At 38.1% G+C, this 25,849-nt stretch overlaps 3 protein-coding genes across 6 annotated transcripts; 1 reads left to right on the top strand and 2 right to left on the bottom strand.

Moving 5' to 3' along the window:
• Window positions 1-2,193: 2,193 nt before the first annotated feature.
• Window positions 2,194-9,862, bottom strand: ARP2 (actin related protein 2). Of its 3 annotated transcripts, XM_088122481.1 has the most exons (16): window positions 9,717-9,862; window positions 9,512-9,615; window positions 9,236-9,346; window positions 8,719-8,853; window positions 8,503-8,574; window positions 8,352-8,430; window positions 8,007-8,056; window positions 7,782-7,885; window positions 7,607-7,675; window positions 7,462-7,525; window positions 6,474-6,542; window positions 5,145-5,228; window positions 4,569-4,627; window positions 3,375-3,441; window positions 2,806-2,889; window positions 2,194-2,673 (listed from the first exon to the last, which is right to left on the bottom strand). In XM_088122481.1, the coding sequence occupies exons 2-16, from the start codon at window positions 9,551-9,553 to the stop codon at window positions 2,593-2,595; spliced, it is 1,170 nt and encodes a 389-aa protein (XP_087978607.1). In that variant the 5' UTR covers window positions 9,554-9,615; window positions 9,717-9,862; the 3' UTR covers window positions 2,194-2,592. The 3 variants fall into 3 exon arrangements, with proteins under 3 accessions (XP_087978607.1, XP_087978606.1, XP_087978609.1); XM_088122480.1 differs by having other exon boundaries at window positions 9,512-9,829; XM_088122483.1 differs by lacking the exons at window positions 2,194-2,673; window positions 2,806-2,889 and having other exon boundaries at window positions 4,549-4,627; window positions 9,512-9,833.
• A 434-nt stretch (window positions 9,863-10,296) lies between these two features.
• LOC111006340 (Tetratricopeptide repeat (TPR)-like superfamily protein) lies at window positions 10,297-13,015 on the top strand. Of its 2 annotated transcripts, XR_002600856.2 has the most exons (3): window positions 10,297-12,232; window positions 12,408-12,601; window positions 12,721-12,859. XR_002600856.2 is itself a non-coding variant. In XM_022278217.2 (2 exons), exons 1-2 carry the CDS (start codon window positions 10,600-10,602, stop codon window positions 12,993-12,995), a joined length of 1,908 nt encoding a protein of 635 aa, XP_022133909.1. In that variant the 5' UTR covers window positions 10,307-10,599; the 3' UTR covers window positions 12,996-13,015. The 2 variants fall into 2 exon arrangements, 1 of the variants encoding a protein (XP_022133909.1); XM_022278217.2 differs by lacking the exon at window positions 12,408-12,601 and having other exon boundaries at window positions 10,307-12,232; window positions 12,721-13,015.
• Window positions 13,016-13,244: 229 nt separating this feature from the next.
• LOC111006341 (ACT domain-containing protein ACR6) lies at window positions 13,245-16,239 on the bottom strand. Its single transcript, XM_022278219.2, has 7 exons — window positions 15,925-16,239; window positions 15,521-15,566; window positions 15,327-15,441; window positions 15,179-15,246; window positions 14,186-14,791; window positions 13,988-14,092; window positions 13,245-13,891 (listed from the first exon to the last, which is right to left on the bottom strand). Exons 1-7 carry the CDS (start codon window positions 15,969-15,971, stop codon window positions 13,574-13,576), a joined length of 1,305 nt encoding a protein of 434 aa, XP_022133911.1. The 5' UTR covers window positions 15,972-16,239; the 3' UTR covers window positions 13,245-13,573.
• Between the last annotated feature and the right edge of the window lie 9,610 nt (window positions 16,240-25,849).

Raw genomic sequence — 25,849 nt, 5'->3', positions numbered from 1 at the left:
ATTTGATCCTTGTATTTTTATTTTGTTAATTTATAAATAAATTTGATCTTTCATCAGTCTACATATATACAAAAATTTAACAAAAAATTTCACACTAAATCGTTACAAGCTTTAAATTTCAAGGATTTAATTGTTACCAATTTGAAAATACAAGAACTAAATCGTTACTTTTGAAAGTTCAAGGACTAAATCATTACTTTAACAAAAGTATAGAGATAAAAATATTTTTTAACCCCCAAAAAAATAAAGACGATGAATGTAAATATTTAAAAGATTAGGTAACAAAATAAGATTTACATCTTTAGGAAAGGATCGGTGAATTACTATTGAGTTTAAAGTTTTTACCTTTCTTTTTTAATATTCTAAGATATTGTTGATTGATTTTATATATTTTTATATTTTTATATTTTCATTATTTTATTTTTAGTCTTTCAACTTTTTGAATGGAAAATTGTTTATATTCTTTATTATAAAATTTTTATATTGTATTTTTCTTAGTCATCACTTTCAAGTTTGTTTAATATCATTGAAACATCTAGCACAAAATACAAGACCATATGATATTTTTCCAAAAAATTCCCTATATGAAGTACCCCTGTGAGATTTTTGTTAATTTAAAATACAGAATTTCTCAATAGAGGCAAAAGTGAAAATTTAATGATTAAATCTTATTTTGGCTTCTAAAACTTTAGACATAATTTATTCTAGACTTTAAATTTTCAAATGTGTTTAAGGTTTGATTTGTTTGTTTTTGTTTCTTATTTTTAAAAATTAAACTCGTAGATACTATTTTTCTACATTTTAAAACTATTTTCAAAATCTAATCCTTATTTTTGTTTTGTAACTGAGTTTGAATGTGTTTTTGAAAAAGTGAAAACATATTAAAGAAATTGTGACTAACGAGCATCATCGAAAAAACGGAAAGCTAAAAACTATTTTTTTTTAGTACAATCCGTGGAGGCAGGGAATCAAACTCAGAACCTTCCTACTTGAACCTCGTACAAATAATCCTATTTGTAATATTTGCCATTATGATTCAGGACTTATAAATTGTTCAGGCAAAAACAAATAATTACCCTATACCATATGATCTGTTAGTTATTAAATTAGAAAGTATACAGCCATAATCCAACCATTATTCCAATTAATTCACAGCTGGTTATGTTGATCAATATAATCACTGTTTGCACTAGAATATTTTCATCACTTCCTACACAGCTGCACCATTGCCAACTTTATTCTTCCTAATATAATCTTTAAAATCACCCCTCCCAATGCTTCTGCCACTAACTTTCAAGCAAACATCCCAACAAAACGATATGATATTATTCATTTTAAGATATGATTGAAATGCAGTGAAAAACCCATCTGATCATTGCCATGTTTAGAAAAGATTACATGGATTGAGTTTGGGAGTAAGTAAGTAGTAAGAGAGATTTATAAGTAAAAAAAAAAAAAAAGGAGAGATTTGAAAAAGGACGAAAAGAGAGCATAGGCAAAATCGTCGGTTGTGGCGTCGGTGGCGCCGTCTATCCCTTGGATTTGCCAAAGGAATTAAGTGTTTGTCTCCATTTTCTCTTTTCATTCTCAGGCGGCCAACAGCCCCTCCAAATCTTCTTCTTTCACCTTAAACAATCTATGAAAAGTTTGAAGAAACAAAGCTGCAAAATAGAAAATAAAATCATTATCGAAAAGACAGAGCAGAGTTGTAAGTCTAGGGGGTGTGGTTAAATAGTGGAAGATGGATGTGAATGGAATCGTCAATGAAATCAATATTGGTCATAAACAAAAGGGTTTAATTTGTGAAGAAAAACAAATAGGAAAAAGATTACAAGACCCAGTCTTCGTTCTCTGTCCTTGAGGAAGAAGATATGATATTATTCATTATATATTACAAGTAAATGGCAGAGTTCAAGTTGTTCTATGCTTTGAGCTATTTTGGAGACAGACAGTAACTTGTTTTATTCTTTGGAGATGCGAAGAATAATAAAATATTATTCAGGTGCAAATGCATGGAGGATGTGATGCTGTATTGGAGTTGGACCATAAAATGAGAGAGTTGGCAAATGCAATTCAACAAGCTGAGGATGTAGGTTCATTTGTGCAGAAATAACTTTCTTTTATAAGCATCGAATTAAAGAAATGGCACGCTAGTTCATCGGTAATTTAAATAATATCATGTAGACAGACCCGAATCGAATAATATCATACCATTGTAGTGATATGAAAAATCTATTATTCGAATAAGTAATAGTATGCAAATATAGTAGTACATAGAAAAAGATGATAGGTATATAAGTAATGATAGCATCTACTTCTACGGGTAGAGTCTCACGAATGAAACCATGTATGATTAGACCAAAGTAGACAGTATCTTCACAATCAGAAGCTACAACCCAGTTGCTGAAACTAAAGGAAATAAGAAAGTGGGAAGTAGCTAACTATATAATTTTCATAATCAGGTTCGATCCTTCCATTTTATCCCGTAATCAACCTTGTCTTCTTCATATGCTAAGTGATAAAAGTGTAGATATAATATATTCCCATTATCCTCTGAGGAGCAATCTTAGAAGGCAACTGATCCCCAAAAAGTCATGCCTGACCACACTTGCTTAGACAAGCAACACCTTCTTCTAGATAATCTTCCCTGCTGATCCAAAATTCAGGTGCATCCTGGATGTGCCAACATCAGTTAATTTCTTTTACATAGAGTGACCGTTTTCTCAAATGATTTAGAATATTATCGAGATGGCAATACTGGTACGTAATATTAACAGAAACATTGACGCTAAAACTATGATGTACCTTCATTATTCCTGCCAGGACTGCACCACCTAGATACACCATATGCTTTCTTCTGGGTGGATCCTCTATCCGCAATCTCAATTTCTATAAATTACAAGATATAGAACAAGATTCATGTGTTCAGATACACCATGAAAATATTGTTTGCTTTTACTGCCTTGATTTTCCATGTTAATGTTAAAAACTTAAAAGGATCAACTCATTGACAACTATTCACTAGATATTTAATTGGGCTAAGTCCTAAAAATTCATGAAAAGTACTACCAAAGAGAGTTCAGAATGATGTCATGCACACAAAACAGACCATGAAAGAGATAATGAACAATAAGGTATTTTAATCCTTTGTAAGAGATCATACTTTTTTTATACGAAGCGATTTATGATTTAGGATAGCATGAGGTGTATCAAATATTCATTGAGGATCTTGTCAATCAGACTAGAGCCACATGGCAAACTAGTCGTGGGCATACACGTGAAACTAAAGATGCACATAACAATATAATAAGATTAGAAATTAACAATAGGCATACAGCATACATAATACTTAATAGTATAAGATTAGATATAACCTTTAAACCATCTTTGTTTCCCTTCAAGACAACTTCAAGATAGCGATCAAGTATTTCTTTCTCCAAACTGAAAATTATTGCAAATAATCATCATTTTATCAAGATCTAAACTTGTGAGGAAAAAAAAGTAAATACATATTAAACACCAATTATGAGTCAACCCTATTGATGGGAACGTATTTGGGTAATTATATGGATATTAATAGAATAGTAATGGTATATTAGTAATTAGTTAAGGAATTTGTTAGTTGGGATTCGTTATAAATAGTTTGGGGGAATGGATGAAGGGAGGTAATTGTGCAGTGGATTTAGGTTTAAGTAAGAATACCAAGAAAAGAAGGGTCTAAGTACTTCAAATTATTGAGAGTTGTTGCAGTTCTTCTATCTTCTATCTTTCAACATATTTCAGTTATTTGGTTTCGATCACCTATCAACGAGCAATAATGAATTAGGATGGTAGGAGTCCTACACACTGCTTATTTTGTTTTTGTAAACCATCCAAAGTTTCCCATCCCAAAATGCTAGACACACCACCCTATGTCAAAGTTCTTTTAGTTCTTTAGAGAATCTCCAATACCATTTTACTATATGAGCCTCAATTTTTCTCTCAACCTACCCATACATAAACCTCCATTAATTTGTTACTTATGGGGCCAGTTCCTTAATCTACAGTTGATTCAAAGATCGGCTTTTTGATTCAATTGTCTTTGTAGTCATTTCTTGGTGCAAATGTTCTCCCTTATTTCTTTACTTTAGTCAAACTTCCATAATCTACAGTTGGAAAGTGCTTCATGTAATCCCTTGGGGTCTTTTGTAATTTCATATCATCAATGAAATTATTTCTTTCACTAAAAAAAAGTTCCTCAAGGAACGGAAAAAACAAGATGCCTATGTGTTCAAGGGATGAGGTCTGGAAAATATTTACAACCTGATGCAACTACAGTAAGAACACGTCTTTTAGCTGTTCTAACAGAATGGTAAAAAAAATCTGTTCGTCTAGAAGTTTCACTTGACATCATGGGATTTGGAAAACCCACTGTATTTTTATGATGATTAAGTGCCTAATAATACAGCCACTACGCTAAGTTATCCAATGTAATACAGAGTTGCCAAGTGAATAAGAATGGAGAAAACATTGGTCAAAGTAAAATAATATAATTACAGATTTACGGACCAATAAGAGCTAAACATTACCGACTAGGTAGTCCTGGATACATTGTGCTCCCGCCACTTAAAACTATATGCTGGTAAAGCTGCAAAGCAATAACATTCATATTTAATTTAACATGAAAAAGGAAAAAAAGAAAAAGAAGATAAAAGAAAAAGGAAGTTCTAAGTCGTGAAATTAAGTCATTATGCTCTACTAAACTGACTTAAGATCTCAGAAGATGTACTGACTCGTGGCTGTAATTCGCATGAGATAGGATAGCAAACTTAAGCATCTCAAGAGAAGAAAATAAAGGAAAATAAAAGGACAAAACAAAGAATAATAGCCAACATGAATAAATGGTAAGCAATTCTTTGATGGTCAACTCCTTGTTATCAATGGTTCACCGATTTATCGAAACATCAATGTTTCCTTGAAGTCTATGGACAAGATGAATAAAGTGGCATAGTCTTGATAAAGATGTGTACTATACATGGTATTACATGTAAAAAGTTCACCCGTGTTAAAAAATTTAATTCATTTCGCTTCTTAGTAAAACCCATTGAAGACATACCAAAAGCAAGATTTTATTTCTTGGAAGTATATGAAAGATCTAATCATACCACCATCCGATTATCAATGTCCATTTCTTGAATGCAGCGAAAAACCATATCTGCCATGCCATCCCCTTCAACATCTATCAGTTCCTGCATGAAAGATCAAACTTCAATATTAATGATTTAATAAACATTGTTAAAACTACAGTGCACAAATCTGGGGGAAAAAAAAAGAAGAAGTGGTTAATGCATGTAGTAGAGATAATTGCTTCTATGATACCTCGTACATTGTACTGGTAAGTTCTTCCTAGTTCCTGTTCATTTTAGTTTTCTCAAGTGATTCTGGGTGCTTTTGGACATTTTCTGGTTGCAATGAGGTTTTTAACTTTTTAACTAATTGGTTTGGCTTATATTGTTTTCAAGACAGTTGGGAAGTTTTTCCAAGATTGCCCTGGGCTACCTTAATGCATTAGAAGCAGCATACATGGTATCTCAGTTACTTGTACTCTTGCAACCAGTATGGTACTATGGTTTCCTTTTCCAAATACCCACCCCCTCTAAACCTAGTCAAAGCACACCTTCAATACCATTCTTCTATATGTCCTCTTAATATAATATCCCAAAGTGTGATTTTCTCCTTAGATTTCAATTCTCGTGAAGTCATCTCAAGTTTTTTATTATATGATCTCATGGTAGCTGAATCAGTTACACCGCTGCATATGTCAAAATATTTTGAAAGATGACAAATACTCTAGAAAATAAAATCTTATGATAAAATATAAGCTGGAAGTCACTTTCTGGATCATTCTCTTAATCAGTGTTACATGTGTAAAGCAAGTATGGAGAATACTGATCATATTTCCCCAAGTTGTTCTTTCTTTAGATCTTTTAACACCTTTAGTTGGCCTTTACCAAGCCCTTGAAAGTTTCTGAGTTCCTCTCCATGGTGTTCACTAGCCACCCTATCAAGAAAAAAGCCAAGTTTTTCTAGGTAACTGGTAAAGGAACTTTCACGAGAAGAGTGAGGATTAAGAGAGACTTTAAATAGGGGGGAAAATGAGCACTTTTTTTCCTCTGGGATTGTGGAAATTGATTTTTTTCCAAAACTTTGCTCCCTCTCCAATGGCAGCCAATTAGAGAGCTTTTTCGTGATTTCCATTGGCTTGATCTTTTTGTCTATCTTTTTATTTCAATCAAATGTTCTGTGTTCTAGACAAAACAATGACGAACACAATGAATAACAAATGTCTCATTCTTATATAAGAACTAATGTTCCATATAACCTGGGCCGAATATTATGTTAATGTATGGTAAAAATGAGCTATAGATATAAAATAAATAAGAACTCACAGCTAGAACAGAGAAAAGAAAGAGTGGTTTAAAGCACAGGCTTACTGGAGTAAAGAGCGCCTCAGGAGCTTGAAAACGTTCAGTGCCAACTTTAATCACCCTTCCATCTGGAAGCTGGTAAAAAAAAACTCATCCAAGTGAATTAAAATAACATAAAAGTAACATACATCTCTCAATGGGACCAAAACCAAGTAAATAGAGTATCGAATCACTAAACTTCATGGAGTCTGTAAAATCGCATCCGAGAAAGAAATCTCCACAAATGATCAGAAGCTTTTTGGATGAGATATGGATTTTAGTAATAAGCAGTAAGCAACAAATATAGAAGTAAAGAAAAACTGAAAAATATGAATCCCATCCAAATGTGATGCAGCATTTAAAAATGAGTAGAAAAACTTCTAGGTTTGAAGTCCAATAAGATGCTGAAAGTTAGCCATTTGCCCAAGAGGAGTCATCAAATTCAATGTCCTCAAACTTGTCTTAAATTTTTCAAAAACCAAAATCCAACTTCAAAATGGGCTAAAAAAAGCATAAATTCACATTATGTTTTTTAAATTAAGCTCAAAGTCCGAAAGGTAACCAAGCATATAAAAGACATTAAAAACCACCCCAACTCAAAGAGAAGTTTGAACCATAACCCCAAAAAATCACTAATATGGATGCAAGGACATAAAAAAACGGAAAACAGTGCATGAATAGGATAATTACATGGAGACAACCTTCCAATTAGAAACAAAATAATAATAATGAAACATGGTAGAGCACATTAATTAAAATATATTTTTGAAAATATATTCATATAATGACCATGTGTTAGCCCATAATCTAAAGGACAAGTAGTAGATTCAAACATATGATTGAGATCATGAATTCAAACTATGGTTGAAACCTGCATAGAATATTAAATCTCAAAATGGAGTTGTCAACTAGTGAAATATTCAAAGGAGCTACCAATCTAGTCAAACCTGAGTCAAGGTGTTACCTATACATAGTATAATTTTAATTCTTAGTAGAATTTACAAAGGTGACTTACAGTATAGTTCTTGACAAGAATGGTGGTCTCAAGTCCCAATTGATATTCCCTCTTGTAATCGTAACTGCATGTATATACCATTAAATGGTGGAGCAACAAACGAGCATATATCAAAAAGCATACAACGTCAAATTGTTTAGTTCACCTTATATAGCATAACTTCTCCTTGATTTCCCTAACAGTCTCGAAGTCAGCAGACCTATTCATCGCATACCTTCAAGACATTCCATATTTTAGCCAAAGAATTCAATTAATTGAAGAAATTATTTTTTTATTCCCATCCATTTTATATCGACTGTGCAATGGAAAATAATTCCCACCCTCTCCGTGAGAGTAAATCAACAAGATATGAAGTTATGTGTCGCCCTGCTACATTCATTCTTTTTGTAAGATGAGGAAATGAGTAACCATCAACTACTGGAACCTGGAGAATAATTTAGTAAAAGCAAGATAAACAAATCTTCTTTGCTCATTAAGAAGAATAAGGAAGAGAAAGTAATATCCACTTAAATATGAAAAGATTCTACAATATGTAAATTATTTACCACGTGAGTGACACCATCACCAGAGTCAATGACTAACCCAGTCAGTAATCCTGCCAGAGCAAAACAATGAGTGAAGAATTAGCTGAAAATTAGAGTGAATTTGAGGATGTGTATCATAGTGGCGGTGATGATGGTAGTCGTGAAGGGGTATGCCTTTTTCCTCTCCATCATAATCAAATGTACGATGCAATTCCACAATTACAATCTGCTAACTAAAGATCTAAGGAAAAGTGTACCTTAGTTGAAAAGTATAAAAATATATTAGGAGAAAATAGGGGGGAAAAAGATAACAATTAGGGAAAATAACCAAGCACAATTTTGACCTTCATTCATCTTTATAAGCACCTTGAGCATACAGAGTTAGAACTGCTTGGATTTGGATGAAAACGCCAGCAAAGTTGTACTTCTCAAACATGGTCTCAACCTGTAAGGTTAAATTGACCCAACTCATTAAATCCAGCAAAAGAAATTGAAAGGAAAATAAAGGATCACAAACCATTTGTTCACGGTTCTTTGAAGGATTGAGAGGTGGATCTGTAAGCAAAATTTTACATTCTTTTGGATCTATCTGTTGACAGAAAACGCAGTAGCAATTCAGATCAATGTTATGAATTTGGCCGGGGGTGGGGGTGGGGGGGGGGGGGGGGGGGGGGGGATATAAAATACTAATAGAAGGTGGTAAATAGGAATTTAAGTGCTAGAAAATCCTTGCCTTAAGTTCGTTGAAAAATGCATGGTCCCATACATGACACATATCATCCCAATTTTGTACAATACCATTGTGAACTGGATAAGTTATATCAAGTTGATGACGCAGATCTGCACAGCTTTCTCCAACAACAATGTCCTAAAGTAATTCAGACAGAAGACTTGAGAGTGAATATTCAAATAACAGTTTCAGGATGATTTTCCATGAAGATGCGATATCCAGACTGAAAATATTTTCGTTACACCAAAATTTGAATTTGCTCGGTCATAATAGATCATCTCTACATGAGAAATGAACATATCTACCCAAATTTTACGGCACTCAGGATATAAAAATATAAGTCACCCTTTAACCATGGAGACAGTGGTTTCTTCTGGCTCTATAGAGTAGAATATGCCCTATCGAACGGACCAAAAGTTGAAATTTTCTTACCATAAACAAACTACCTTTCATAAACTGATATTTGTGGAGTAAAAATTTTAGTGGCAAAATGTTAATCTTACACAGGGAGATTACGAACCTTCAACTCTTGTTCGATGAGCGATTCCTCATAGCGAAGCAGTGGCCTTCCCACCACACATGGAAATACAGAAGTGGGAAAATTCTCTCCCGCAAATCCACATTTCACGTACTGCGATTAATCAAGGATCTAGTTTTAGAGAACCGAAGCAGGGCACTTTCAAAAAGAAAAAAAGTATATGAAACATTGGGCAGATTTGGAGAGGGGTGTGTAAGTTCAAGTAGAGGGTGATGAAATCAATAGGTTGCAGCAATTATAGAAGGAAGGAGGAGATACCCCAGTGCCATTGTCGCAGACGACAACGTTCCGGCTAGCCATGGCGTCCCGGTGCGGCCACCTTCTAACACAGAATTGGTTGTGATGGCTTCAAGTTAAGGAAACTGCGGAAGCGTCAACGAACACAGATGCTTTTTTCTTTTCTATTTAGAAGTAACGAACAGAGATACTATACGCTACAATACACTACAGAGGCAGCCAATACCTCAATCAAATCAAATCAAACAGGGATGGTCTCGGATTCCCAACTTCAACTTCACCAACAGAGATCGCCCATGAATCTACAGCCTACAGGGGTAATTGGGAACTTGGATTTCATTTCTGTTGTTTGCTTACATAAAATTTAGAATTTAAAATCATATTTTTTTTCTCCAAATATTTCCTTCTTTTTTTTTTTATATTTTCATTTCAAATAGCTCGAATTCAATATAATTTAAAATGATATGACACTAAAGTTTAACTTTCTGGAACAGCTGCTAAATCGAGCATAGCTCAAATGGTTAAGACATCTATCTTAGAATATTGATACAGACGTTGATATAAAAATCAGATTTGAGCTCTCCAATATCGGAAATAAAAAAGGAAAAAGGAAGGAAAAAAATGAATTTGCTTTCTTTCGTCATTCTATATAATTAATATTTTAAAATATATTATTATTAGTAGTATTGTTATTATTATTTGTGAGTTACTAAATGATTTAATCTTAACTTGAATTAATGTAGTTTGAAATTAAAATTTTTCGTTAAATTGTAGGGGTGTACCAATAAAATTTTATAATTTTTCATTTCTCGTAAATTAAAAATTTTGTTTACTCATTCCTTGCTATTTTTTCCCTCTCCCCTTCCGACCACATCAGCAGTTCATATCAAAATGCTTTTGGTTCTATCAAGGTTCAAAATGGGTTGTCAGGCTGCTTCATGTCAGAATTGATTCATCTCTGGCTTGAAAAGGATCATTTTTTTTTCCGTTTGGCTCCATATCTTTCAGTCCCACATCATCAATTACTCCCAACTAAGGGGAGAAGGAGACGATTCGAGGGAGAGAACTGACGCAGAGACGAAAGCTGTTGACTTCCGCGCTGATTTGACATGGAACCCCATGTACCTAAATTGGCTACTCGAGTCAGCAGAGCTATGCTTTCCGCTGGAGCATGGACGCCTTCACTGGAGCAGAATTTGCATCGACTCGGTTTCCGCCAAACGCTAAATCCATCTCTCGTATCTCAAGTAATCGACCCGCACCTTCTCACTCATCACTCCCTCGCTCTCGGCTTCTTCAATTGGGCTTCTCAGCAACCCGGTTTCGCCCACAATTCGGAATCCTACAAGTCGGTTCTTAAGTGTCTCTCTTTCTCGCGCCAATATGGGGCCATCCATAGTCTCTTAAAACAGGTAAGAACTCAGAAAATTGGCCTCCATTTATCAGTTTATCGCTCTGTCATTGATTCGTTGATCGTAGGCAAGAAGACCCACGATGCTTTTTTGGTTTTTAATGAGGTTACTTCAATTACCAACACTATTGGATCCGAACCATGTAACTCGCTTTTGGCTGCTCTTGCTTCTGATGGGTTCTTTGAGCACGCCCAAAAAGTGTTCGATGAAATGTCTATTAAATGCATTCCTTTTGACACTCTTGGATTTGGTGTGTTTATATGGAGGGTTTGTAGAAATGCTGATATAGTTAAAGTTTTGACCATGCTAGATGATGCCAGGACTAACAATCGAGAGATCAACGGTTCTATTATTGCCACATTGATCATTCATGGGCTCTGCGGGGCATCTAGAGTTTCAGAGGCTTCAAATGTTGTGGATGAACTTAAGAATAGAGATTGCAAGCCTGACTTTTTGGCGTATTGGATTATTGCAGAAGCATTTCAGTCAGCAGGGAGTGTGGCCGAAAGGGAGAAAATCCTGAAGAAGAAGAGAAAGCTGGGGGTAGCTCCAAGGCTTAATGATTATAAGGAGTTCTTATTTGCTTTAATAGCTGGGAGACGAATATGTGAAGCTAAAGAGTTGGGTGAAGTTATAATCAGAGGAAATTTTCCGCTGGATGAAGATGTTTCTAATGTACTGATAGGGTCTGTTGCTGCCATTGATCCTCATTGTGCTATTATGTTCTTCAAGTTCATGGTCGAGAAAGAGAGATTCCCAACTCTCTTGACTTTAAGAAATCTGAGTAGGAATTTATGTAAGCATGGAAAGATTGATGAACTGTTGGAAGTTTTCCAAGTTCTGGGTATGCATAACTACTTCAATGATTTTGATAGATACCATTTGAGGACTTCATTCCTATGCAAGGCTGGGATGGTGAAAGAGGCCTATGGTGTCTTGCAGGAGATGAAGAAAAAGGGATTTGCCCTCGATGTATCTTTTTACAACTGTGTCCTAGAAGCATGTTGTAGAGAAGATCTACTTCGGCCCGCTAGGAAGCTATGGGATGAGATGTTTGCTAGTGGCTGTGGCGGTAATTTAAAGACATATAATATCCTTATTCAAAAGTTTTCAAAATCCAATCAGATCGCGGAAGCTTTGACACTTTACCATCATATGCTTGGAAAAAAGGTTGAACCGGACATTACAACCTACACGTCCCTGCTTCAAGGGCTCTGTCAGGAATCACAACTAGAAGCTGCTTTTGAAGTCTTTAGCAAGTCTGTTGAACAGGATGCAAATCTTGCCGGAACCTTGCTGAACACTTTTATCTTGTGCTTGTGTAGAGCAGGTAAGTTCTTTTCCATGGTTATATGTTTGATACTCATTCCTGTCTTCTGAATTTATTTATGTGCTTCCGGTTTGCTCGTTGTTTCTTAGATCCCCCGGTAACTGCCATAGTTGACCTTATATCAAACCTCTCTTCCATATCCTTGCATCTATTGACCAAATCACTAACTTTGCAGGCTATCTCCTTGATGCACCCTTCGCACCTTTGTTACCTAGAGACTCATTTTGAGCTATCACCGCCATGGTTGACCCTAGATCGACCCTCTCTTCCAAATCCTCGCTTCTCTATCGACCAAATCGCTCTCTTTTTGGATCATCTTCTTCACTACCCTTCTTGGCTGAACAACTCTTTCAAATTAGCAGTGTCCAAGTCTGACATCTTTGCCTCTTCTTCTTGTTTAGAGTCTGTTTGGTATTCATTTTTGTCATTCTTTAACACTAATTTTATGCACATGGAGCTTTATATAACTGGGGTTCCAAACAATGCAGGTCATTTTCTTGCTGCTTCCAAGTTACTCCGTGGTCTCACAAATGATATTGCTCATCCAGACTCCCATGTAATTTTGCTGAAAGGTTTTGCTGATGCTGGAGAGATTCAACTCGCTAAGCAACATATAGAGTGGGTTCGAGAAACCTCTCCCTCAAAGTTGTCTGTTATATCCACTGAACTCTTAACATTCCTTCCTTCTTCCTCAAGAGCAGACCCAATTTTACAGATTCTTCAAACAATACAAGAACTATCCCACTTCAGCTATGATGAATGATATTAGAAACACCTTCATTAGATGCAGTCCTACGTGAATCAAGGCTGGTACCGGTTGTTCCATGCCACACAAAATGGTGAAATTTGTTTCTTTAATGAGAGAGAGAGAGAGAGATTGGTACTTATTAAATACCCGTACCTTGGATCGTGCTGTATGTTGCAGAATGGTGCAAATGAAATAATGAATTACCTAACATTGAAGGCACAAGACTGTCATCCATGAATCTAAAGTAACTGAGAAGCACGTGACTTTGACATGCAATAAGCAGACCATTTTCTTCATCCACTTCAATTGAGGCCAATAATTATAGCTTTACAGTCTTCTACAATTTTGTAGAAAGAGCATTAACCACACACTACACTGTTCTGTACACCATTTTCTGAAAAGACAACTATATACATACATCAGAAGGTGGTTGGTTTCTGGGTTTATTAGCTACAATATGAGCAGATATACCAAACCCCCATTTATATGAGGGTGAAGGAAGGGTTGGGGGAAGGGTTCCTATATATGTATCTGTGCATGGTTTTTACTTGTGAACGAATATTTACACACAAGGGCAGGGCAGGGCAGGCTGCTTAAGAGTAGGATCTTGCTTTGAATAAGTTTCCCAAGAAAAATCCTGTTGTCGTCGTCTCCTTTGGGGGTGTTTGGGAGTGACACAAGTTGTGTTTCACCTGCAGCATGGCATCACCGATCTGTTTGCGAATGGACTCAACAATCTTAACATCAATGGTGGTTCCTGTCATGTCCGTGACATAGAAAATGTCGTTTGCTTTTCCGCATTTTGTGGAGATTTCTGCTCTCCTGATACGGAGGCTATTCTCCCTGAATATTCTTGTGATGTCTGAGAGAAGCCCAACTCGGTCTTCTGCAAACAGTTCAAGTTTAAGCCCCTGCAAAGGATAAACGACATTATATTGCATATACTTTACCTTTAAACAAGAAAGAAATAAAAAATAAAAATAAAAAAATCAAGAATTCTCCCGTACCTCAGACTCCCTCCTTTCAATGGCTGCTTCAAGGCAATGCAATACTCGATCTCTTTCCGCTTCGGAGCTAATCGGCAGCCCATCCTTATGTCTTATATAAAATTCCTGAAAAAAGTAGTTACTTTCCTTTAAATCACGACTAGACCAAAAAGCTTAAACTGTTAGAATGTTCTCAACGGATTAAGGTTTTAAAATTACCAGATGAGCCTCCACCCTCCCAGTGTGGACCATTCCATGGAAGACAACATATTCCATGTCTGTCAAAGTGCAAATAACATCAAACAGCAGCTTAGGCCGATCTCTCGACCGAGTAATAATCACAGTATAATCCTTCTCAGTGCAATTCACTGCAGTAACACGGGGTCTCAAGTTGTTATCTTCAACCCCAAGCCTGGCTTTGCCGGCCCTTTCATAATCTCTATCAGCCAGCATGATCTGATGCAACCTTCTGTCTGTGCTGGTGACCCCAGGAGGAGACAGGGTCATTTTGGCTTCCTTCAACTCCCCATTCCCTCTGAGAACATTGCAGAGTAACTTCTTGATTGTTAAGAGTCGCTGTGGATCTTTGACTGCGCAGCCAGTAGCATCATCTGTCACATGAACTACAGCTGCAGCCCTATTATTGTGTGTCCAAACATCAGCATTTACTACATTACAGTGAAGGTCCGCAAGAACAGCACAAACTTCAGACAATAAACCAGGCCTGTCAGTACCAGACAGCTCGATTGAGGTGTGATCTTCCGAGGGCATCACACCAACGGAGTCTCTCATTGATGGCACGAAACTCGCATCAACTTCAAGCCTCTGCATAGTGTAATTAATAGACCCATCATAACAACCTTCATAAAAGATGGAACCTTTGATTTATGGTTCCGAAGTTATTTTGTTTGGTATTTCCTGTTCTAACCCCTCAATTTCGTATTAAAAACTATCTTAGTCCTTGTTAGTTTATCATCTCAATCTAGAGACATCTAATTTACTACATCACGAGCTCAAATCAATATCTAATTATCAAATAAATGGAAGAAAAAAAATGTAAATAGGTTAAGGCATCAGCACAGATTATGCAAGATTGGAGAACTAAAACTAAATATTTCAATATTTCAAAGTCAAGTTATTAAAACAAAAAAAGATATGTGAAAGTTTAGAGGTCAAAACAGATAAAATAGAGTTGACGGAAAAGGGTTTTACCATTTGAATGGCGTTTATCACTTCTGGATCTCTTATTTTGTTTCCATCATGCGTGGTAACGTTAAAAACTGGAAAACAAAGTATCCTCAGGCCATGAGTGGTTAAACTTTTTCAGATTCAAAATAATTGAAGAGCCAGAATTACTTACCATCCATGAACCAGCCTCCATCAGAGGAGATAAAGGCTTTAGTAATTATTAGGTTCATATCCATAAGGACCTGCACAACTTTCAAGAGAATCCCATGTTTGTTCATGCTGTCAACCTAAGGAGTAGAAGGATTGAGCAATTTTAGCTTATGATTGATCAAAAAGGAAAAAAATAATCACAGGGCAGTAAAGCACCTCAATCACTGTAGCATCCTTACAAGCGTTATTGTCAATCACAACTCTGCAGTGACAGATTTGATAAAACATATTAGATGGAAAAAAAGGAAGAGGAGAAATTACTTTCTGAAGTGAAACAGTAGGGTCTACAGCCATTGAAATCATGAACCATGAGTTCATTCACTTCAGTTTGATTCAATAGATTGCAAAAAGAAGTAAACCACTTCTGCTTTAGATTATTATTTATATTCTTCCAACAAGTCAACCAAAATGGAAACATCAGAATTTCAACCAAGAAAAATGGAAAAGAGCTAATCCTACAGATCCCCAGTAGAAACACCACCAGTGGTAACGTAAAACGAGAGAGAAGAAAATCCGGTTCGAGAATTACAGAAAACCCGAAGAATAGGAAAGAAGAGTACCTGGGTGGGTTCAGCCTCCTGATAAGTTTATCATACTCGTCGTCCATGGGTGAAAAAAAAAAAAGAATCCGCAGAGTTGAAGAAGAGCCCAGAAAAAAGTTATAGCCAAGGAAGGGAGAGAGCAGAAAAAGGGAAGGAAAGGGCAGTGAATGAGCCGCTGCCAAAATGGATTGGGGGAGAAGGACGGTGAAATTAGAAATTTTGTTGTTATTTTGTTGTTGCGTTTGACCATCAATTTTGATTTTCCATGGGCAGTGGGAGAGTGGAGCTTTTTAGGTTTTGTAATTCCATTTTCATTTTCATTGACGGCGAGAAGGAGAAGGAGAAGATATTGGGCGAGTTTGTTTACTGGGGACCACTGAGTCTGACGCGGCGGATCACGTGTCGTCTTAGCCGCGGCTTTGGTCGGACCGCTGCCGGTTATCTTGCCGCCAATTTCAGCGTGACCCACTGGTAATCTTCCCACGTTATTTTTATGCTTAACCTTAATTCTCAATTTTCTTTTTCTTTAATTCTCTCCGATCGGGTCTTAGTTATATTCATGTTAGTACAACAAACAGAGGAGGAAATTTAATTATCGTTGAGCTACACTTATATTCGATTATAAATTAAAAGATTTTTAATCTTCGTGAGTTGAATGAGATGATGTTTGATTTTTATTTTTTCTCTTATAAGTTATAAGATCGTAATTAAATACAATCTTTTTATACTTTTAGCTTATTTTTCATATGGATTAGAAAAAATATCAGATACTAAACCTATTAATTTTCTTCCTTCATACATTCTATTACAAAATTACTTACATAACGTATATAAGTAGTAACTACACATAGTTTCATATATGTCATCCAATATCTCAAATATAAATTGAATTTTCATTATGATGATTGATCTTAACATTCTTAAAACAAATTAGATATGAACCATATGGCATTAATATGATACTTTAAATTTTGAACGAGAGAATAAAAATGATTCATACCGAAAAATATCAAAATTATTTATGACAAAGATTCTTCATCAAAACTCTTCAAATCCACGTTCAAACGTGAAACACGACAAGTAATTTGGGAAATGATTGAAAGTAAAAAATAAAATACAAATAAAAATAAAAAATCTATACATGCTTCGAATTAATTTGTCTCTTACCTTTGAAAAAAGATTAAGTGATTTAATGTTTTCTTTTTTAAGAAAATTTGGTATTATGTGATTTAACATTTATGTTAATATCATTTAGCTATGCTCATGTTGAAAAGTAACATTTTTGGTCATTTTTAGATCATCATAAAAGTAAAAATGTTTGTTTCCTAAAAAAAAATGTGTTTCTTCTTTGTTTTCGCATGTATAGCTTGTTTTTTAAGAATAATTGAAATTATTCTTTTAAGGATTCATAAATAGTTCCAAAATAACTTTAATATTACAACTAAAAAATCGTTCTTCATGGTAACATGTATATATAGTTCAACCAATAAAAATGTTATATATGTCTTTGAAGTCTGATGTTCGAATTCTAGAAAAGAATTTGTTCTTAATATACCAAACTAACCAAAAAAAAAAGCCTTAGATTCTAATATTTGTCTCTCATGTTAGTTAGATGTATTATTTGAAACATAATCATAAATTAATGCTAAAATAAAACAAAAAAAATACAATTAAAATGTTAAATTATGAGTTTGGTCTTTTTATGATTGGGACTTTATAAAAGTTTCAATTTAATTTAGCTTACTTAAAACATCACTCATACTTTTCCTGTAATTTTTACTTAGCCCTAAAGTTAAATACACCTCACTAGCAAAAAAATAAAACCCCAACACATTTCATATGAATATAAAACATGTAATATATTCAATATTGGCATCTGACGTGTAACAATAGAAACAATTTGTAAGGTGTGACAAAGTAATGATGGCGAGATTGAAACTAAGTTTAATTACTATAAATTAAAAATTGAAGCAAACTTTTAATATTCAAGTGCATTAAAAAAATAATTAAAGATTTTGTTTGGATAGAAACTCCAAGAGAAAGAGGGGATAGATAGCATGTATTATCCTTATCCTATGCATGGGTAAGCGCCTTATCTTGAAACAATTGGTGACAATATTACAAAGAGTGATAAAAAATTCATAAACGTGGACTTTCTCTAACAACAAAAATATCATACACACTCAATTCAACCTCTATTTTCCCCCTATTGGTTTCTATTTTTTGCACCTCTTGATTATGGTGTTTCCTTATCAACTCCTTTCCAACTAATAAAAACCATATCCTCTCGGAAGATTTTCGGAGTTATCGACCAATCGAAATAGATACCTGATAAATTTTAGTTTGGGTGGTGAAAGTGTAATAAAGATTGTGTATGTACAACCTTAGCTTTATGATTTTACATACGTCAAACGTATTTTTCAATATTAGTCTAGTTTATCATTTGATGATGAGATTTCACCAAGTGTATTTGACTGAAGGTGATCACTTCACCAATTCGAACATATTTAAGTGAATAAGACACCTATCATCTTCTCTTAAGTTATATTATTTATTGAACTTGTTTATGCAAGGATATGCACAACAGTATATTTCATATTGCAGCTCGAACTCGGCCTCTGGACCGATCTGAATACTAGGGCGGACCTGCACAAAAAGGTGAGCACTCCGACGATCAAGTCAGTATAGGTCAGATTCCCAGTTTAGTTCGAGGTCAGAAATCATCGTACCTAATCGTGGAGTGAAGTCCTCTACTTATGGGTGGTAGTCCCGGTAATCTCGGGACCGACGGTTACACCCGATAATCACGCCGCTGACAGTAGTTCACATCGGCCCCCACCGAGCTTCCCGGTAGGTCGAACCTCGGCCAGGTTCACCTCGGCCCTCATACTTAGCATTTGTCAACGCTAGCGGTGGTGATCTCGGGCGTCCGAGCTGGGCATAACTCATGAGTCATCTTGGAGCACCAATAGGGGTCTTCCACGTGTCCAGGGTATTCTCTCCCCAAACATTGGCCCCCTCTCTGTCTGGTCCGCTCTCGACCTGGCAGATAAGTTCATTCGACTTGCTTTGGACGCGTGGCGACTTCCTATTCGTGGGAAAATATAACCGTTGCGGTGAATTTGTCGTTGGTACGAGCAAGAGGACCCCGGCCCCGCACCCCTTCTCATTGGAGGATCCGTCGACATAGATTGTCCACGGTAGGTCGGACTCGCTCAGCTCGGAAGGTGGTGTGAGCTCGGCTATGAAATCTGTCGCTGCTTGTCCTTTCAACGCAGTTCTGGGTTCGAACTGGATGTCGTACTCACTTAGCTCCATTGCCCACTTCATCAGGCGTCCAGAAGCTTCTGGCTTATGGAAGATGTTTTTTAGGGGCAAGTTAGTGAGCACCACCACAGTATGGGCTTGGAAGTATGGTCTAAGCCGTCGGGCCGAGGTGACTAAAGCAAGAGCCAACTTTTCCATTTGAGGGTATCTGGTCTCGGCTTCGGTCATAGCCTTGCTTGTGTAGTAGACCGGGTTTTGCCGCGCTTCCTCTTGCCTGATTAGGGCCGAGCTGACGGCGCTGTTAGACACTGCTAAGTACAATTGGAGCTTGTCCCCCGGCATGGGCTTGGCGAGCAAAGGTGCCGAACAGAGGTAGCTCTTCAATTGCTGAAATGCTTGTTCGCACTCCGCTGTCCATTCAAACGACCCTTTCTTTCGTAGGACTTTGAAGAAAGGACGGCACTTATCTGTCGATCTTGAAACAAACCGGTTCAGGGCCGCAATCCTGCCATTGAGGCACTGAAGCTGCTTCAGCGTCTTAGGTGCCTCCATCTCGATCACGGCTTTAATCTTTTCGGGGTTGGCCTCGATTCCCCGGTTGTTCACCATGAAGCCAAGGAATTTTCCCGAAGAGACTCCAAAGGCACATTTAGCTGGGTTGAGCTTCATTTGATATGTCCTTAGAACCTCGAAGGCTTCAGTCAGATCGGAGAGATGCGACTTCGACTGCTTGCTCTTGACGAGCATGTCGTCCACATACACCTCCATATTCCGACTGATCTGCTTGGCGAACATTTTGTTCACCATTCTCTGGTAGGTCGCTCCTGCGTTCTTTAAACCGAAGGGCATGACCTTGTAACAGTACAGACCTTGGTCTGTTATGAATGCGGTATGATCTTAATCGGGGACATGCATCTTGATTTGGTTGTACCCAGAGTAGGCGTCCATGAAGGTGAGCAGTTCGTGCCCGGCTGTGGCGTCCACGAGCTGATCAATCCTCGGCAGTGGGAAGCAATCCTTCGGGCATGCCTTATTTAAGTTCGTAAAATCTACGCACATTCTCCACTTTCAGTTAGATTTTTTAACTAATACAACATTGGAGAGCCACTCGGGATACAAAATTTCTCTTATGTATTCAGCTTTCAAAAGTTTGCTAACTTCCTCAACAGTTACATCACTCCGCTCCTTGTTTATAGGTCTTCTTTTTTGCTTTACAGGTCGGAATGACGGATCTATGCTGAGGCGATGCGTCATAATTTTCAGGTCAATACCAGGCATGTCCTCATGGGACCACGCAAAGACATCCGAGTTGGATCTGAGGAAGTGGATTAGCTCCTCTCTGTCGGTGGCCCCCAGCTTGGTTCCTATGCTTACTTGCTTCTCGGGACTAAGCAGAGGAACAAGCTCGAGCTCCTCAGTGGGTGCGGCAAACTCCCTCCTCGGCAGGTCGGCCTCGAACGCGAGCGTCCCATCCCTACCGGCGAGAGTTTCGAGGGCACAGACCGATGAGCCTTTGAGTGCGGAGGCATAACACTCCCTCGAAGCGGTCTGTTCTCCTCGGACCGTGCCCACGCCATTGGGGATGGAATACTTCAAAATTTGATGAAGTGTCGAGGGAATGGCCTGAAATGAGTGGATGATGGGTCTCCCAAAGATGGCGTTATAGGCCGATCTACCGTCAATTACCACGAACTCGGTCATTTGGGTGACCTGAGTTTGGTCCTGCCCAAGTGTGACCGGCAAGTCGATGCAACCCTCTGGGATGACCGATTCTCCAGAGAACCCAACCAGCGGTGTCGGGCTTTTCTTCAATTGCGACCTCGTCCATCCCAGGGCGAGGTAGGTCGGTAAGGACAGGATGTTAGCAGATGCGCCTCCGTCTACCAGCACCCTCCTGACCACCACATGATCAATCGAGGGAGCAATCACAAGTGCATCATTGTGGGGCAGGTGCACCTCCTCTAAGTCTGTACTGTCGAAGGTGATTGGGCAGGTCGGCCTCTGCTCCCCGATGATGCACACCTCACGCCTAGCTGCACGAGCTAGCTCCTTTCTTTTATGTCCGGACTAACCCCCGCTTGGCCCTCCGAAAATGGTATTGATGACCGCAGGTCGGTCAGTGCGCCGGGGCGGCGTCCTCGAACGCTTCTGCTCTTCCTTTTTCTCTGCCGAGCTGGTCCTGGGCTTTCCCACAAATTTCTTGAAGTAGCCATCTTGAATTAGATCCTCAATTTGGCGCTTCAACTCCCAGTAGTCCGACGTGTTATGGTCGTGCTTCCGATGGAAGCGGCAATACTTGTCATTGCTGCGCCTCTCCGGGGCTCCCCGAAGCTTCTCAGGACGCTTGAGTAGTTTTTCCATTTCAGATTCCTCGATGTTCGTTAGGATCTCGGAAATTGGAATCGTGGTCGGAGTGAAGCGTTCGTAAGGTCGGCTCCTGGTAGGTCCGTTCTCCGCCCTTCGATACTCAGCTCGGCCGCTGGAAAAGGATCCCTTGTCCTTGGACTTGGGATCTGCCTTTTCTATGTCTTTTCCACTTTTGCCCCGGCCGATCTTTCGTTCTGGTCGGCCGGTTTTGGTTCGGAGGAGCTCATGTCCATCGATGACTTTCTTCGCCTTCTGAAGCACCTCGGCGAAGGTGGCCGGGGCCTCCTCTCCAAGTTTCACCGTGAGGGCTTCGTCGGCTAGACCGGTGAGAAAATAGCACATGGCCGAGTCATCGGAGCAGTGTGCGACCTTCAACTGCTCCTCCTGGAATCTGGTGACATACTCTCGCAGCGTCTCACCCTCCTTCTGTCTGATGGTGGCGAGATGGGTCGCTGTCTTTTTGTCATAATGCCGAGAAGAGAACTGGGCGAGGAACTCCCTTCTCAGCTGAGAGTAGGTCGAGATCGACCTGGCTGGCAGTCTCCGATACCACAATCGCGCGCTGCCAGTAAGCGCGATCTGAAAGGCGCGGCATTGGATTGCGTCTGATGCCGCTTGGAAATCCATGAGGCCTTCAAAGACCTCAACATAATCCTTGGGGTCCTTCGACCCATCATAAGGCTTCACGGTAGGAGCTTTGAACTTCGGAGGGATTGGTGCTTCCAAAACGTCCGAGGTGAAGGGCGATTCTCCCAAGTCGCCATCGTTTAGTGAACCTTATTTCTGCTCACATTTGGCCTTTAGGGCCTCCACCTGAGCGTCGAGCTGGCCCCTCAGCTGGTCGAACTCTTCTCTTGTAATCACTCCTGCAGGAGTTGCTGGGTTGTGAGAGGATTCAGCCTGCTGGTTGGTGCTCCGGTGTGAGCGGGATGGTGACTGTCCTTTTCGGAGAGATGAGCCTCTCTTCCTGTTAAGATGCTCACGGAGGTCTCCCCTCCGGCGAGTGTGTCCCTCGCTTTCGTTGTCTTCGGGATGTTCCTCCTCGACTGGGCCGAGGTGGGAACCCCTTTGCTTGCGTATGTCAATGCGCGTCATTCGATTTTCAGATCGGGACCCTGCGCCTGCAGCTAGTATCATCTAGTTATATATTTCCTCCATGGACCGCATTTGTGTGCGCATTGCCTCCATTTCTCTCTGGAGTGCGTCAAAGTTTTCACTTGTTGGAGCCGGGGCTGGACCCCGGGCGCCCTTCTTAGAGGTCCCACCTCGGCCACGGGTGGCCTTGGATGTCCTTGGGTGCGCAGGTGGTAGGACAGGCGCGGTGATTCGTGCCGACCTGCGGAGGGGTTCTGTTGCTAGGCCGTCGTGACCTTGCCCCTCTACCACTGCTGCTCCGACCTCCCTCTGGTGGGCATCGCTGGCAGCTAGAGTCCTTCGATCTGCCGTATTGGTCGAGTTCGCTGGTTGAACCATGTTCGCTCGCGTGTTGGTTTAAAAGAATTGGGATGACTTAGATTGTCGTTCCCACAGACGGCGCCAAATGTTTATGCAAGGATATGCACAACAGTATATTTCATATTGCAGCTCGAACTCGGCCTCCGGACCGATCTGAATACTTGGGCGGACTTGCACAAAAAGGTGAGCACTCTGACGATCAAGTCAGTATAGGTCGGATTCCCAGTTTAGTTCGAGGTCAGAAATCATCGTACCTGATCGTGGAGTGAAGTCCTCTACTTATGGGTGGTAGTCCCGCTAATCTCGCGACGGTTACACCCGGTAATCTCGGGACCGACGGTTACACCAGATAATCACGCCGCTGACAGTAGTTCACATCGGCCCCCACCGAGCTTCCCGGTAGGTTGGACCTCGGCCAGGTTCACCTCGGCCCTCATACTTAGCATCTGTCAACGCTAGCGGTGGTGATCTCGGGCGTCCGAGCTGGGCATGACTCATGAGTCATCTTGGAGCACCAATAGGGGTCCTCCACGTGTCCAGGGTATTCTCTCCCCAAACAGAACTCAAAATAGAAGAAAATAATAGGTCGTTCTCAAGCATGTTGTTTTAAGTATTTCGTTTTAGATTATAGAAAAATATAACTAGTTGTGATAAATTATGGAATTGTAATTTTCTCTAACATATTCTTGTTCTTTAATCTTTAATTTGATAACTTTAGTTTCTGTCATTATTTAGTCACTTAAAATCTTTCTTACAAACTCGACTCAACCAACCAATGAGAGGAGTTTTTTTAAATTTCAAAGATTAATATTAGACATTTTAAATGTGAAGAAACTTAAATAAAATAAATAAGAAAGCCTAGAAATTAAAATAAAAACTAAAATTAAATAAATTTTTTGTTTAAGAAAAAAAGCAATTTAAACCAATTTAAAGCGTTTATAGATTCTGTCTGCAGAGAATCCAAAAAAAAAATGGGTTGCAGTAATCCCGTGAACAGCACAGATAACATCATAATGTACCCATGGTCCCTGATGACGTGACACGTGGCTACCAGATGATCGGAGTATCTCCCAAATCCCAGCTGTTTTGCGATGACGTGTACCAATTCCAGCAACCGGCACCGGTACGGTCTGGAATAAAGCGGCAGAGGCCAGTGTGGGACCCAACCCAAAGGGCTGTGAGCTGGAACTTTGACGTGGACGCGAAAGGGACGGTTGGAAACGAATGACACTTTTGCCTAAGATATTTTCCTTTTTATATCCTCAAATTGCATATCACCGTCACTCCTTAATCCTCTCATTATTTTTCGCGTATATTTTTAAACCCACGACTTCCTAATCAAATATAAATGTCTTAATTTTATTGAGTTAAATTCAAATTGATATTTACATTGTAGTTGATGATGAAACAAAATTTATTGTTTCACTAAATTCTACATATTAGATATTTTTTCGTTTGTCTCTCGGTCACATCCAAAGTTACATAGAGGGTAAAAAAAACTAATAATATTTTTCAAGGATAAATAAACTACCACTCAACTCGAAAGCTTAAATTTAAGCTGATGGGTTGGGTAAATTTAATTCATTTATGAGTATCTCAATACTCCTCTCACTTGTGCGCTTGGAAACTCCCATGCAGATGTTCGAACACAAGACTCCTACTCTGATACCATCTTAATGATAAATAAGCTACCACTCAACCCAAAAGCTTAAGCTGATGGATTGGGATAAATTTAATTCATTTATGACTATCGATAACTTTTGACCAAACAAGCCATAGAAATGAAAGTTTCCAATTGAAATCAAAATTAGGGGAGTAAAGTGGTTATTTAAAGGAGATTGAAATATAAATAGTTGAACAATGAGGATGCTTGCTTATCCACTATAGTGATAGTATCGCTGGGGCTGCAAAAAAAAAGGTGATTGATTTTATTTAGGGGATGCATTATATCGTTGGAGAATACAAGTATTGGTTCATAATTATTATTGGAGTGGTATATGAAAGCTTCATCTAACAAATTGTTAGGAGAGTTGAGCATCTTGTATGTATTTAATTATCACGTCTTATTGGATATATTTTTTTCGTATCTAGAATATATTTGTATGCAACTCGACTAATCTTATAAGACTACTATTTCATCTTAAAATATACTTTTTTGAAAGCTACTTTTATACTTTTCCCAAATTTGTTTAAAGTTAATACGACATGTATTGCCTCACTGAAGTATTTTGTTTGCACCTTTAAGAGTTAACTTGAATGTTATATGGGAAAGTTAGAAAATGTAGATGCTAGAAAGTTTACGGTCAACTTTTGGCAACCTAAAGGCCAAAAGGATTACGAAAATGCCATAAACTTGCATTGTTTAAATGTCAGCCAACAATTAAATTAAGAGGCTAATACTAAAAAGAAGGCTGCCCTAGCTTTTTAGGGAGAATTTAGAATAATAGGCTTAAATAGGCGACAATAATGTGGCCTCTTAGGAGAGAGATTCTTAAATTGGCCAAAATCAATTCTAAGGTCATCATCTTTTATTTATTGAACTCCTAACTTAGATAGAAATTCAATTCAATTGAAAAGTTTAGAATCTATTTAATAACATTTCCATTTCTTTCTTATTTTCAATTTTTGAGATCCATAACTATTTTGTAAATATCGATATTTTTCCTTTTTCATATTTAAGAAATATTTTTAAAATTATGTAAAAATTTTAGAACTAACAAAATCAAATTTCTTACTTCTTTCTATTTCTAATATTTTCCAAAATATAGATACAAGTGTTATTTTATCATTTTAATTTTAAAAATGAATAATAAGTATCCAAAAGTAAATTTAACATAAAAATTTTGAATATTTA

Source organism: Momordica charantia, assembly GCF_013281855.1.
Source record: "Momordica charantia cultivar OHB3-1 chromosome 4 unlocalized genomic scaffold, Mcharantia_2.0 BLBB01000004.1, whole genome shotgun sequence".
Classification (NCBI taxonomy): domain Eukaryota; kingdom Viridiplantae; phylum Streptophyta; class Magnoliopsida; order Cucurbitales; family Cucurbitaceae; genus Momordica; species Momordica charantia.
The sequence above is the reverse complement of the archived record's forward strand: the minus strand, read 5'-3'. Positions and strand labels throughout refer to the sequence as shown.

Excerpts from the sequence above, each read along its gene's own strand:
- ARP2 (XM_088122481.1), bottom strand. The coding sequence starts at position 9,553 with ATGGCTAGCCGGAACGTTGTCGTCTGCGACAATGGCACTGGG. Across the intron at positions 5,229-6,473 it reads CTGAGGCGCTCTTTACTCCA|GAACTGATAGATGTTGAAGG; the intron begins GTAAGCCTGTGC and ends TCTTTCATGCAG. Across the intron at positions 3,442-4,568 it reads TATCCAGGACTACCTAGTCG|TTTGGAGAAAGAAATACTTG; the intron begins GTAATGTTTAGC and ends AATAATTTTCAG.
- LOC111006340 (XM_022278217.2), top strand. The coding sequence starts at position 10,600 with ATGGAACCCCATGTACCTAAATTGGCTACTCGAGTCAGCAGAGCTATG. Across the intron at positions 12,233-12,720 it reads CTTGTGCTTGTGTAGAGCAG|GTCATTTTCTTGCTGCTTCC; the intron begins GTAAGTTCTTTT and ends CAAACAATGCAG.
- LOC111006341 (XM_022278219.2), bottom strand. The coding sequence starts at position 15,971 with ATGGACGACGAGTATGATAAACTTATCAGGAGGCTGAACCCACCCAG. Across the intron at positions 14,792-15,178 it reads TGATAAACGCCATTCAAATG|AGGCTTGAAGTTGATGCGAG; the intron begins GTAAAACCCTTT and ends TACACTATGCAG. Across the intron at positions 13,892-13,987 it reads TTGAAAGGAGGGAGTCTGAG|GGGCTTAAACTTGAACTGTT; the intron begins GTACGGGAGAAT and ends TATCCTTTGCAG.